Source organism: Vanellus vanellus (genome assembly GCF_965231255.1).
Source record: "Vanellus vanellus genome assembly, chromosome: 8".
Lineage (NCBI taxonomy): Eukaryota > Metazoa > Chordata > Aves > Charadriiformes > Charadriidae > Vanellus > Vanellus vanellus.
Window position 1 is genome coordinate 18,090,575 of NC_138913.1, and position 13,486 is coordinate 18,104,060.

The 13,486-nt window shown below is 35.0% G+C and overlaps 1 protein-coding gene across 1 annotated transcript in view; it reads left to right on the forward strand.

Annotated features, from left to right (window-relative positions):
• The window catches only part of ATR (ATR checkpoint kinase), a gene marked incomplete at its 5' end in the record, with an annotated part of 41,791 nt that overhangs the window by 13,422 nt on the left and 14,883 nt on the right, over nucleotides 1-13,486 (forward strand). Inside the window, 13 exons of the mRNA XM_082487449.1 lie at nucleotides 1,172-1,302; nucleotides 1,498-1,641; nucleotides 2,713-2,806; nucleotides 3,544-3,669; nucleotides 5,167-5,373; nucleotides 5,591-5,704; nucleotides 6,605-6,720; nucleotides 7,642-7,762; nucleotides 8,665-8,802; nucleotides 9,921-10,128; nucleotides 10,603-10,781; nucleotides 11,685-11,849; nucleotides 13,040-13,131. Of these exons, the coding sequence (XP_082343575.1) occupies nucleotides 1,172-1,302; nucleotides 1,498-1,641; nucleotides 2,713-2,806; nucleotides 3,544-3,669; nucleotides 5,167-5,373; nucleotides 5,591-5,704; nucleotides 6,605-6,720; nucleotides 7,642-7,762; nucleotides 8,665-8,802; nucleotides 9,921-10,128; nucleotides 10,603-10,781; nucleotides 11,685-11,849; nucleotides 13,040-13,131 (1,835 nt within the window). The remainder of the gene's footprint in view (nucleotides 1-1,171; nucleotides 1,303-1,497; nucleotides 1,642-2,712; nucleotides 2,807-3,543; nucleotides 3,670-5,166; nucleotides 5,374-5,590; nucleotides 5,705-6,604; nucleotides 6,721-7,641; nucleotides 7,763-8,664; nucleotides 8,803-9,920; nucleotides 10,129-10,602; nucleotides 10,782-11,684; nucleotides 11,850-13,039; nucleotides 13,132-13,486) is intronic.

The window sequence follows — 13,486 nt, forward strand, 5'->3', positions numbered from 1 at the left end:
TAAGCTTAGAAATTTTTGTTTTGTTTTTTTGAATGGTCACCTAATGTACATATTTCAGTCAGACATCGTATACGTAACAAGTCAGTGAGCCAGTAATTATAAAGGAAGAATCTAAGTGTATGTTTTATATGCATGGAAGATGAGAGAATGTGGCAGAAAACTGGAGTTACTGCAGGGAATGGGGTTATAAGGGCACCAAAGGGCAAAGCTAAAGAAAAAATGAGAAGCAAATCCAAGAGAAACTGGGCTTTATTGGTTTTGTTTCTCACAGAACAGGTCCTTTCAGCTTTACAATAGAGAGCATTTAGAGAAATTAGAGCTCACAACTTGAGACAAAGTCTGAAAATTCTGCTCTGCTGAGGCAGTGCGTCTAACCGTGAGAGGGCTTTTAGCCACCTCAGAGAGGTAGTGCAGATGATTTCTGTAGGAAATTTTGCAGTGCTAGAATGTATATAACCTTTACATTGATGGACTGCCTTTTCTGTGGTTTTCTTTCAAGCTTTTACTTCTCAGATATTCAGGTTGAGATGCTCTCATTTTCTTAGTTCCGTGTCTTCACACTTTCTGAATTTCTTCCTTTGTATAGCATTTCTTCTGCTGCATCTGCTATTGTTTCTATCTTTTCTTGTTCTGTTGTTTGTTCTTGGTGAGTTTCCCCTTGCATGACCTTTCCTCAAGCTCAGGTTTCTTCCTGTGTCACTGATCTGTCCTGCTGGATGTTGTACTACCTTGTTTGGTACAGTGTCACTGTGACATCTCCTGCTTTTTCTGCATCTCGGTATTTTTCTTCTGTCTTTCATCAGTCCCATTGACAACTGAGCTATTATGTCTTCCCTGAAGCTTGCCAAAAGTTGCATGTCAGTTCTGTTGATGGTGTGTTGTTGTTTTGTGTTTTGTTTTTTTTTTTTTTTAATGCAAGTTTGTTTTTTCTCTATATTTCCAAAACCTGCTGTTTTCAGTTTCTAAAACTTTGAACATATAGTTAATCATGTCTCTAACCCTCAAATCATTCCTCTAGCCCCCAAATCCTTTATTGAAACATCAAACGGAATTTGATGTCTCATAGGGTATGATTTCTTAATCCAGGATAGCCTGGTTTTATTAGAAAATACGGCTTGCATATGTTTTACTGAGTATCTAATACCCTAAAATGACTTTTCTTTATGTCTAGGCTTTAAACAGTCTTATGTCTTTAATGAAGCTCATGGGTCCCAAACACATCAGTTCAGTAAGAGTGAAGATGATGACTACACTGAGAACAGCTCTAAGATACAAGGATGACTTTCCAGAACTGTGTTGCAGGTGAACTGATAGTGCACCTAAACAGTGATATACCTGCCACTTCTGTACTTGAATATACTGGCGTTTTATTTTGTAGACAATAATCTAAACCACAGAGCTGAAATAACTTAAAATGCTTCTCATGACTCACCTAAAATGTCTTTATGCAGAGAAGAATCATTGATTACTATTGTTTTGTTGTCTTTTCTTGTTTAGAGCCTGGGATTGTTTTGTTCGAAGTCTGGACCATTCATACCTTGGCTCCTTGCTTAGTCATGTGATAGTAGCGTTATTGCCCCTTATGCATATCCAACCAAAGGAAACTACAGCAGTATTTTACTTTCTCATAGTTGAGAACAGGTATCGTACAAAGTATTTTCAGTTATATGGATTAAATCCTGTAAGAGGAATGGGCATAACCCTAAATTAAAGTTGCCCGGCACTGAGATGAGAAAATTTGTTTTTCAGCGAAGTAGTATGTTGTTCTGTAAAATTCTCGCTTCTCCAAATTGCAGTGAGATTTTGAAATTCAGCAAGTAATAGACTTATCTGAAAAGGTGTTTTTATAGTGTCCTTATAAGAATATATGATGCTATGACCAAGTTACAACTTGTCCCTGTCAGGTTTTCTGACTCTGTGTTTTTTCTGCTGGTATGAAAAATGACTTCCCTCTACAGGGCACACAGAATAACAATGGTTGCTAACATTTGCTCTAAGCTAGAGGAAAGTGTACAGAGTTGGAAATAGGGGCTAAAGGAGTTCTTTATTTGGGTGGGTTTTTTTCCAATAATTAGAGTTATAATTATGAATTACACAGGATTTAGTGTTGAGTAAGATTTCATACGCCCTGTTCAGAAGTGGTCACACTAACTGAAAATAAAATCGAAGCCTAATACAAATTTTCGTGACTTAACCTTTTGGAAGACAATGTTGAGTCTTAATTCTTAAAATTATGATTTTTTAAATTTTTTTTAGCAGTGTTGATAGTTTGTATCTTGGTTACTCTTGTTGGGTTTTCATTTTTCTTGCACTGTTATCATACCAACAGTATTCAAAATAAAAGGTGACAATAGGAGTAATAAGGCTGTTGTAGAAGGCCATAGTAGCAAAACTGAAAGAGATTCCTTCATGTTAGGAACATAGAATTCTTTTTTTTCGTTGTGTGTTTTCTTTTCTTATGAGGAAAACTGGAACTGGTTTCACATCAAATGGGATTGTGCTCACCCTTTGGCCAGTGTCCAAAAAAAGGAGAGCAAAACCTGGTAGATTAGATTAAAAAAAAAAAAAGTATTTTTTTCTGCTTTTCAAGCCTCTGTTCTTCTAGTTGTTATGTTTAACTGCTTTCTTTTGAGTTTTTAAGGTTTTTCTCATCTAACTAATGTGTGCTATGTTCTTTGCAATGGTTTTTTTTTTTTTTTTTGTAACTATTAGGGATGCAGTGCAAGACTTTTTACATGAAATCTATTTTCTGCCTGACCTTCCAGAACTAAAAGAAATTCAAGTTGTCCTTCAGGAATACAGAAAGGTACAGCTTCTTTTATTTATTTTTTTATTCTTAATGCATCAAATGAATTCATGACAAGTGAGGAAAACGTAAAGTTTTTGTTAAGCAGAAATAGTATTTATCTGCCTCCACAACAAAAGAGAACTTGTGTACTGCAGGAATACTTTCAAGCAGGTTTTGATTCTTCTTCAGCAGTGAAATATGCCCATTTTTAACAGGCATGTTTCTGTAGCATCTCCTGAACACTGACTTCTCATCTTTTTGAGACTAAAGAGATTATAAGATTAAAAGTCAGCAGTATTAGCTATAGCAATGAATGTGTTACGAGAGAAGCTAATTTGATCCCTCTTTTGTATTCTCTTTAAAGGTAACAAAGTTTGTCTATTTTATGGTCCATTTCTTTTGCTTGCCCTCAGAATGGTTAGGTAATAGATGGGAAGTAGCAATTATTTAGTGGGAATGAGGTAACGAAAGTAAAAATGAATTAGATTTTACATAATGAGGTACTCAAAGCAAAGCATTTTGTTCTGATTTAAACATTTTTATTTACACCATCATTATATTTACACAAAAGTGTAAATATAGCACCTTTTTGAGGAAAACATTTTAAAAAATAGACAGACAGTGGCATATGGATATAGGTGAGAATGTACGCAGAAAGGTAGTTTGTACGTGTTCTCACTTGTATTCTTTGAGATGCTGCTTAACCATGTTCCTGTTTTGTTTAACTTGAACTTCTTATGTCATGTCTTGTTCAGGAATCCTCCAAAAGCACTGACTTGCAGACAACGCTGCAGCTGTCTATGAGAGCTATTCAGCATGAGAATGTGGATGTTCGTATTCATGCACTTACTAGCTTGAAAGAAACATTATACAGAAATCAGGTATAGAAAACCTCTTTCAATAGAATTAAACATAAATCAAAGTAGCATCTAGACCAACAATCTAAAACTCCTTACTGTTACTGGGTGCTCACATGAACTGTGTTATTCTCCTCAATTTATTAAGCTAGCTGTTTCTTTATAAATATAATGGGGAGAAGGGATTCTTCTTCATCATGTCTCTTTCTAAGAGGACTTACTTTCAAGTCCTCCTCATCTGTCTGATGCTGGTTCAGCAAGGCTAGTGGTATACTTCTTATCTTTCTCAACTCTGAGGAAAGATGTATCTAAAAAGTCCATTTCAGCAATGTGTGGTCTTGTTGTCTGTTAGAACATGGATGGCTTTTGCATCAGGAGACTAATACGTTAAAGTCAGCATTTTTTGTGAGTGTAATATCTGAAAGAATTAAGATGTGACCATCTCACACCTTTGATTTTTTTTTTTTCCCCTCTTCCTTCTTTGCCTTCCACCCTCAAAAATCTGAATCTGTTGATCACATTCAAATTCATTTTATATCAGAGTCACAAAGATACAGCTTTACAAATCTGTGTGGTTATTAGCTCAGAGGAGTGTGTGTGACCTATTAAAAAAAAAAAAATCTGTCCCCTTAGTGGCTATAAGATTGTGGGACACTCTTCATTCAGAAATTGAAAAAAATCCTAGCTAAAAGAACAAACAATCATTGTGTATGTTCCTGGTCAATCAGTAATTCTTGCAGCTCAGGTCAGCAAAATCTTGCCATGTCTTGCTTAGTTAGAAGTCTAGCAAAATAATTGAGGCAAATCAAAGTTAATTAGTTCCACAGCTTGTGGAACTATTTGCTCTGTTATGTTGGCTGTGGTTTCAGTTTTCATTAAATATAACAATGACAAGCATCTTCACATTATTGAGAGAAATTTTTTTTCTGTATTTGAACTAAATGTGGAACTGGGCACCAAAAACTGGGCCAAAATGAAAAAGAAAGGAAATACAATTAACATGATGGGCATTGATTAAAGATCTTGAAACCCTGGGGTTTGTAGGACTGGGAGTGAAGAAATAGCTGACAAATGGGAAATAATAAGGATACAAATGGCAGCGAAACCAGAAGGTATGACAACAGCTGCATGAAAGGAATTAAGAGAAAGTATTATAACACATGAAAACGGACAGATAAGTAAAAAAGATAATATAGAAAAGAAAAGAGGTTCTTGCGAAGATAAGGAAAGAAAATGAAGTTAGAGAGGTGTATGATAATGAAATAAAATATTGGCCATGACAGCATTATTAATTGAGGCCCAAATCCCTCATTCTTATTCATTTGTTTAGTCCTTCCTAGGGTAACAAGCAATTTAGGGCAATTGGGCTATAGTTACAAAATGACAGTATTTGAATTGCTAACCTAAAGTCATGGGTAAATGAAATACAAAGTCAGAATGAGTTACAGATGGAATATTTCCAAGATTATTTACCATAAACATGATTTTAGAATAACTCATCTTTATTTTTCAACTTCATAGGAAAAATTGATAAAGTATGTAACAGACAGCGAAACTGTGGAGCCAGTCATCTCCCAGTTGGTAACTGTACTTCTAATCGGCTGCCAGGATGCAAATTCTCAAGCCCGACTACTTTGTGGAGAATGTTTAGGTGAACTGGGAGCCATAGATCCTGGCAGGCTCGATTTTTCAACAAGCGAAACTCAAGGAAAACACTTCACATTTGTGGTAAGAAGTGTTGCTGTAGTATTTTGTTTAGCATTAACGGTTTTTTAAAAGTAGTTGGGAGTAGGAAGCCTCTTATCTTTAGACCCTTTGAAAATCTATACTTGCTTTCTCATCTAAAATGGTTTAGAGTCAGTCTTCAAAGTGATCATTTGGAGATTTAAGATAGAGCTATTACTCTATTTGCTTTAATAAAACTGGTGTTCTGTTTGTGATTGAGGCTGGTGTGGAGGATCCAAATTTTGCCTATGGATTATTAATGGAACTGACCAGAGCATTCCTTGCTTATGCTGATAATGTTCGTGCTCAGGATTCTGCAGCATATGCAATTCAGGTAAGATATGTGGTTAGATCCTATTTTTTCTTCACATATTATTTCCTATTACACTGAACACGGAATTATGCAATATAAATGTACATGATGAAGTACATGCTTAAGTATTTGAAACTTCATCCTATACAGCTTTAAATTACAAGGTAAAAGGTTATTTGGAATAGTGATTTTTTTATTATTATTATTATTTTTTTTTAACTCCTCAATCTTCACTCAGAGTGCTGGGGAGCTGTCCAATACAAGATCTGTTTGCTTTTGTGTCATGATGTTTTAGAAGAGATCTGATATTTCAGAGGTAACTAATACTTCGTACATAGTGATTCAAGGAGTAATCCTGAGACTTAGAAATGATTCAGGTTGCATAGGCAGAAATTAAAAGCAGTAAGTATTCCTAAGAGGGTTTCTGCTTACACTTTACAGAAGCAACTGAAAGTGAGCCTACCCTTATTTTCATACTCTAGTCTTTTGTGCTGGTTTCCCAACTCCAATCTGGTTGGTTGGTTGGTTTGTTTTTTGTTTTGTTGTTGTTGTTTAATATCTTTGTGAAAACTTCAGGAGAAAATAAGTGGCCCCATGTAGTCAGCAGACCAAGAAAATTTCACAAGGCACAAGGAGGAATCAGACTAACTTCTAGTCCTGATTTATTGGCAGATGTGAAGGATACAGGATAATATGGTCCAAACATCAACTGGAGAATCTGGGGAATCAACAGTTAGTTGAAATCACCACTGCCTAGTAATGGGGAACTAATGTTGGATGAAAGCTTTGCAGTTATAATTTCTAAATTAAGCATTCTGTAACTTGTATCTCATTTCTTCTGTATATACACCAGTTTTGTTACTACTGTGGTCATGAAATATTTTCAGTGCTAACTTGGTCATGTAAACCACACCTTTTCAGGAGTTGTTGTCTATCTATGACTGTAGAGAAACAAACACCGACTGCCCAGGCTCCAGGCTTTGGAGGAGGTTTCCTGAGCACGTGCAGGAGATCTTGGAACCTCACTTAAATACACGGTATATGACAACTTAAGTGATTTCTTTTCATAACAGCTTTAAAAACTTTTTTTTTTTTTCCAGGCTGGCAATAACTTAATTTGGTTTTGTGATTGTTACTCTTCTGTGAAAAGTGATATGTGTATATATGAAATTCAAATAAGGTCTTTCTACATAAAGCTGAATTAGCACTTCCTTGAATGCAATTCTAGATAAATCAAACGAGCAAAATTCTGAGCTCATACATTGCCCAGATCTGCCTGTTTGTTCCTACAGCATTGTTGCATACAATATTTTGAAGCTTTTTTTTCACGTTTTCTTTCCTCTGTACAAATTCTCACTAGGATTTGAGTTTGTACTTAAATGCATTACTATGCCTTTACTGCTACTGTTTTTTGAAGTAGGAGAAGCTCATTGGGTTTTAATTTGACTTTTTATTCTGTTGAATTAACGATAAAAATAATGTGAAGAAAACTTCAGATGATGTACATACCTTAATTTGAAATAACCGATAATGTTTCCTTTCTGCTTCCTCGTGAAGACCGGCATGCTTATCTGTGATAAGTTTTACCCTTTTTAGAAAACAAACATTTTGGCATTTCTTGGCTTTCATATATGTTCTGGGTCTTTCCTGTCAAAAACAAGTATACTCAAGTATTTATCAGACTGCATTCTTAAGACTGATTTGAACAGCACTTTAAAGTATACTTAAAAGTTCTGGGAACATGTTAGCTCTTTTGTATTTCATGTTTCATTTTAAGAAGCTTTAGAATAAAGTATGGTGACTATTGAAAGTATCTTCTTAATTCTTTTCTAAAAGATTCAGAAGATGAAACCTAATATGATTCCAGTTAGGGAACTTCAGAATTAACAATGTGCTATTGTTTTTTATTATATTAAATATAAAGTTAATTTTATTAAATTGATATTTTAAAATTACAGGTACAAGAGTTATCAAAAGGCTGTAAATTGGTCTAAGATGAAGAAGCCAATTTACTTAAGCAAATTAGGTGATAATTTTGCAGAATGGTCAGCAACTTGGGCAGGTTATCTTATAACAAAGGTAAGAGAATAAATCTGCTCTCTATACAACACAGTTCTTGAACCACATTTTGGTTTCTGAAAGTCAGGGATGGATGGGGGAATGTGCCTATTCTCTCTAGGCCTGCTAAAGCACATACCTAAAGACTTCTTGCAGCATCAAGGTAACCACGCACCTTCCCTTCCCCAGCATTGTTGCTTTTTGGCTAGGCTTCACAGGTAGTGTCAAAGCCAAAAGTCTAGGAAGTTTGCCCTTGTCCCGAGACTCTTGTAGAGCTGAAGGCACTGACAAATGCTTCTGAGAAGTGTTTGAAATGCTTCTGGAAAAACTCAAATTTACCTTCTCAGTTTCTGAAAGATTTCTTTCATTTCCCCATAGCTCTACAGTCCTAGCACATAAAAAGTACTTGTCTCTTTCTTCCTTTTCTTTCCCCCTTGCAACATGTAAGTGACCCACTGAAAACTTCACTTCTAAATTAACCACTTCAAGAAGTTAATTTAATCACAATAGCTCAGTAGCTACACTGTCTTCTATTTCAGACAGAGAAGAATTGAATGTTTTCATAATTTCCTACTTTTTGCAGACCTTTAAGGGCAGAAGAGAGGCTGAGTGCAATAGCAGACTGTCAGCCTCAACGTTTTTTCTATGGCCAGTGCAAGTTCACAATGGTGTAGAATACATAGAAAAGTGGAATATGTAAGCAATGCTTGCCTGTCTTTTTGTGGTATCAGCAATGTAATAGGGATGCCAGATGGCAGCTGCTGTTGCAGTTTTAAGTCTGATGAACCTTCTGTAGGATACAAGTGTCTTAAAATTATGTGATGGAATAGAATTTGTATTTGTCAACAAAAATAAACCTATTAATTGTTCAGACATTTGCACATTGTAATGATGCTTTTCCTGGAAATAATATTTTTCTATAGGTGCGACATGATCTTGCCAGAAAAGTTTTCGATTGCTGCAGTATTATGATGAAGAATGACTATAAAGTGACAATTTATCTGCTTCCACACATCCTTGTCTATGTTTTGTTGGGATGCAGCCAAGAGGATCAACAAGAGGTGAGATATACAAGAAGTCAGTGTTCTTCATAGGAATGTTCAGGAGCTGTTCTTCCTAAGAGCTGTTCAGCTCTGCAGAATTAATGTAGAGCTACATGAACAAATTGTGTAGGTGTTAAACTTCTTTTCCTGTTCAAATAATATAAATTTTTTGCTATGGTTTTAAATATACTCATAAAAGTTTGTGCTGAACTGCTCTTCCATGTATTTCCATCTATTTCTTCAGTAGGGCCTAGGACAAGATATTGTGCAATTAATTATGACTGCAGTAATATCAAGATCTGGAGTGGTACAAAGAGAAAGAGAGTACAATGCAAACAAGGAATAAATTGAACTTGGATACTTCCAAGAATGCAGACCCATAATTTTTTCTGTCCCTTGCATACACTTGCAATTTAAGTGGAAAAACTGTTTAGCTATAGGACTCATGCATAGATGTCTTGTAGCAAAGCAGGGATAGGAGAGAAAAGAATCATCCAGTCTGCTTTCTTTCAGTTTGCTTTAGCAGAAGTTGAAGAAACTGAGAAATATAACTTACATTCTATTAATTTGAAATTTCACAGATAAGATGTGTGTGTTTAAACATGGCGGGTGTGTAGAGGTGTGTTTTGGTTTTTCTTGTGTGAACAAGTACATCCACAATAAGCATCTGTTATATATGGTAACTCATATTCTGTTGACTAAAACAGGAAGCAGGTCTTTCAGTATGGTATTTACGTAAATATTTGCAAAAAGTACATCTGTGATCTGGTAGCCAGTAGATAATTTCACTCTTATCAAACCTGGAAGTATTGTATTTGCAGCACAAATGCAGTAGCATTCATTCAGTGTTTTGAAAACTAAAATTCCAGTAATCGTGATGCTAATTCTGATTCCAAGGGTTTGCTTTTTAGAGGCTCTCTCGCTGTATGGAATCTCCTGACAACAACTGCTACTTGGTCTGCTATTTCTTCCTCTTAAGATTGTGGGACAAACAGCTTGCAAATAAGCCCAAAATTATTAAAATATACAGTTAAAATATCTAGTATTTTAGTTTGATTTTTGTTGTCATTGCTGTTTCCTACTTTTTTGATGACTATATGGCACTTCTGTCTTTTATCATATTAATGTTCGTGTAGGTTTACGTGGAGATTATGGCTGTTCTGAAACATGATGACCAGTCTGCTAGGAGGCTTGAAGACAGCGCCTCTGATCTAAGTCAGCTGAGCACGCAGACGGTGTTCTCCATGCTTGATCATCTGACTCAGTGGGCTAGACATAAGTTTCAAATGCTTATTGCTGAGAAAAATACTAGCAAGTCTAGCAAAGAGAGAGGTGATCTAAAAAGTGAGTTATGCTTATCTTATTTAAAGTGGCATTTACATTCTTCAAATAAGTATTTAAATTTGCCGCTTCATATTATAGTAATGTTGCATTCTTAATGGGTCATAATATGTTAGTCTGCTTTGTGATTTCTTACTATCACATTGTGATTTTTCACCCCCTCCCACCTCAAATCCATTGTTTTGAATGCCGATTGTAAGAAATACAGATTCAAAATTAAAAAATGTAAAGCTGGTATCTTGGTAGTTTTCTAAAGGTTCAGTTTAAGATATTCTATTCTGTCTTGCAAGATGCAGGAAGTTCATCAGTATTATTTTAAATAAGTTATTGTTGACAGAAGAGAAAAACGTTTTCTTAAATTAATCGGGTTATCTCACTAAATTGTGAAATGAGTTAGCTGAATCTTGGTGCATAAGGTAATTCTAATAAATAAAACATCAATGGACAGACTTTTTAATATTTTTTTTTTCCCTGTAGCATCAAGTGAGGACTGTGGAGAATATCAAAATGTGACACGTTTTCTAGACCTCATACCTCAGGATACACTAGCTGTGGCTTCATTTCGCTCTAAGGCTTACACAAGAGCTGTGATGCACTTTGAATCATTCATCACAGAGAAGAAACAAAATATTCAGGAGCATCTTGGATTTCTTCAGGTTCTGAAGTTGTTCTTGTTTTTTGTTTGTTTTACTTGAAATTGAAAATAGATATAGATGAATAAAACTTTGTCAAGTTCTTCTTTGAGATTGAAAGAAGAAAATATGTAGTCAGGCTCTTACTTTTGGATACAAGTGTTTAGTCATCTGTCTTTCAGCAATATTTAGTACTTCCCCTTGCTTGGCATGCTTCTTATATGAAAAGGAGGGAGTAGCTTTCTAGTGTATAGTGAAAGATTGTAAAATCCTGAAAATAGTTAAATGTGGTTTTGTTGAAAGTATAGTATTTTTTGCTTTTAGTTAACTCTGTGCCTTTTGTCAGAGAAAACACAGCCAACTGTAATAACAAAAACAAAAAGCCAGAACACATTTGAAGGAAAGTGGCTTATTCTAAAGTAGAGAAAGAGGTAATGCTAATGGTGTTGAAAATTTTTTACATTATTTTCAAGAGGTATTTTTAACCTGTGGGGTGAGCCTATTTGTGATTCCTTATGGTTTATATTCCTCAGTGACATTTCAAATGTGAAAAACTTAGTATGTTACTTTTCCACCTTAAGTAATCTGCAGCTTCATATTATACAACTTTATAATGTAATAATAGGATATTTATTTTGCCCTTTATACAGATTGTTTTAGGTAACTTGATGTGTTATTCTTTTTTAATCTTTGTATAATATGAGATCATGAGTATTACAGTATGCTAAGCAAAAGTAGGGCTCAACTTCAGAAGTAGCCCAGCAAAACTGACATTTTCCATGAAAGCTTAATGCCAAGAAGTCCTACAGAATAGTTCGTTCTCCATTTTCAAGAAGATAGGTGATTCTGAGCCTATTATCTATAAAATATCTTCGTGTTGTCTTCAAGTTGTTTTTAATGTCTGTTTCCAATTCTGTTTGAATAAAGAAATTGTATGCTGCTATGCATGAGCCAGATGGAGTAGCTGGCGTGAGTGCAATTCGGAAAGCAGAACCATCTCTCAAAGAACAAATCCTTGAACATGAAAGTATTGGTTTGTTGAGAGATGCGACAGCCTGTTATGATAGGGCTATCCAACTGGAACCCGATCAGGTAAACACAAGACAAATTCTTTAAACTTTTTTTTTTTTTAAATACATTTTTTTTTTCATTTTCTTAACTAACACAAAACTAAGCCAAAAAATACTATTCAAGATATTTAAGTAAAATGGAAACATAAGAGTTTAATGTGGTAGTTGCTGAATACTTATTGCCATTGGAAGTGTCTTATGAACTGAAACTCATCTCTTATTTGGTTTATACTGTAAATTGCAGGCTTGGGTTAATAGTTGGATGCTTATGCCCAGGTTTTTGCTAGGACAGTTTACCAATTAAAATTAAGCCTTTGCTTGGGAAAGCCTGGAACTGGATTGCTTGAGTGTCAGTCAGTCCTGGTATATGCCAAAAGAACTATTAAAGCAAGTTACCACTGGTTTTATTCAAAGTAATTCTGACTTACTATTTTTGATTATTTGCTTCCAGGGAAAATCTTCATATTCTAAGAGCAATTGGAAATTGATTAAAGAAAACTTAATTATTTGTCTTCCATTCCCCTTTCCCTTCCTTTATTTGGAACATATAAAGCTGAGCAGTACTGAAAAACTATTATGCTTTTCATATGCCAAAGTGAATATCCAGAGATGTGATTATAAATGCAAAAACCAAGTTGAAGACCTGTATTACCCTTTCTATATTTGAAGTACTCTTATAATGGAAATTGGTAAAAAAATTTTCCCGGGCTAGAATATCCCTATGGTTTCTTGCACTTCCCTGTGAAGCAGAGGTTATCTAGCACAGCTGATAACAGGTATAGTAAGTAGAGTGTTTTGGTGGTCCTACTTCATTCCCAGAGTATGGAAAACATTTTTATGAAGACTGAAATTGCTTTGGCTTTTGGGGTCATTTCTTTCCTGTGACTTTCTCCTTCTTATTGTTGTTCATTTCTTTAAATCGATTTTTTTATTCGCAGCTCTGATATGGGTATTAATAAATTAACGTCAAATCACGTTTGTGGTGAGGCACACTTATTGCCTAAGGTGATTTAAGTCCTTTGGTGATCATACACTTTTTTTAAATTTGAGTGTTCATTTAGCTTATGGTGCAAATGGTTATGCCTTTTCACATTATAAAAAGTATCCAAATGGATATATTCCCTGTTTCAGACTGCCTTGAATTTCATGAAAGTATGTCTGTGATTTTTTTCATTTGTTGTTATAGTTTGGGTTTTTTTCCTCTATTTCTAGATTATTCATTATCATGGTGTGGTGAAGTCCATGTTAGGCCTTGGTCAGTTATCTACTGTAATTACTCAGGTCAATGGAGTGCTTGCAAACAGGTACTATAAGCACCTAATACAATGTTTGAATAATATGAAGCTCTTGTGTTAGACCTACGTCTCAGTAGCCGTTTTTGTGCATCATCAAGCACTTTAGGCTTATCAAGCATATCCCATAAGCAATGTGAAGCTAGAAAACTATAAGTGCTTTATCTATAAATGTATTTCAAGACTTCCAGAAATGTTAGTACTTGTCTGCACTGTGTGTAGTGTTGATATGTGCTTTAATTTGCTAAGTAGAATCATTTGTTGTCTTGCACGTTACTTGTTCCATAGCTATTCTGTAGCCTAACAGGATAGACGGATTGGAAGATGGACAAGGCGTAATGGTTTTAAACTAAAAGAGGGAAGATTT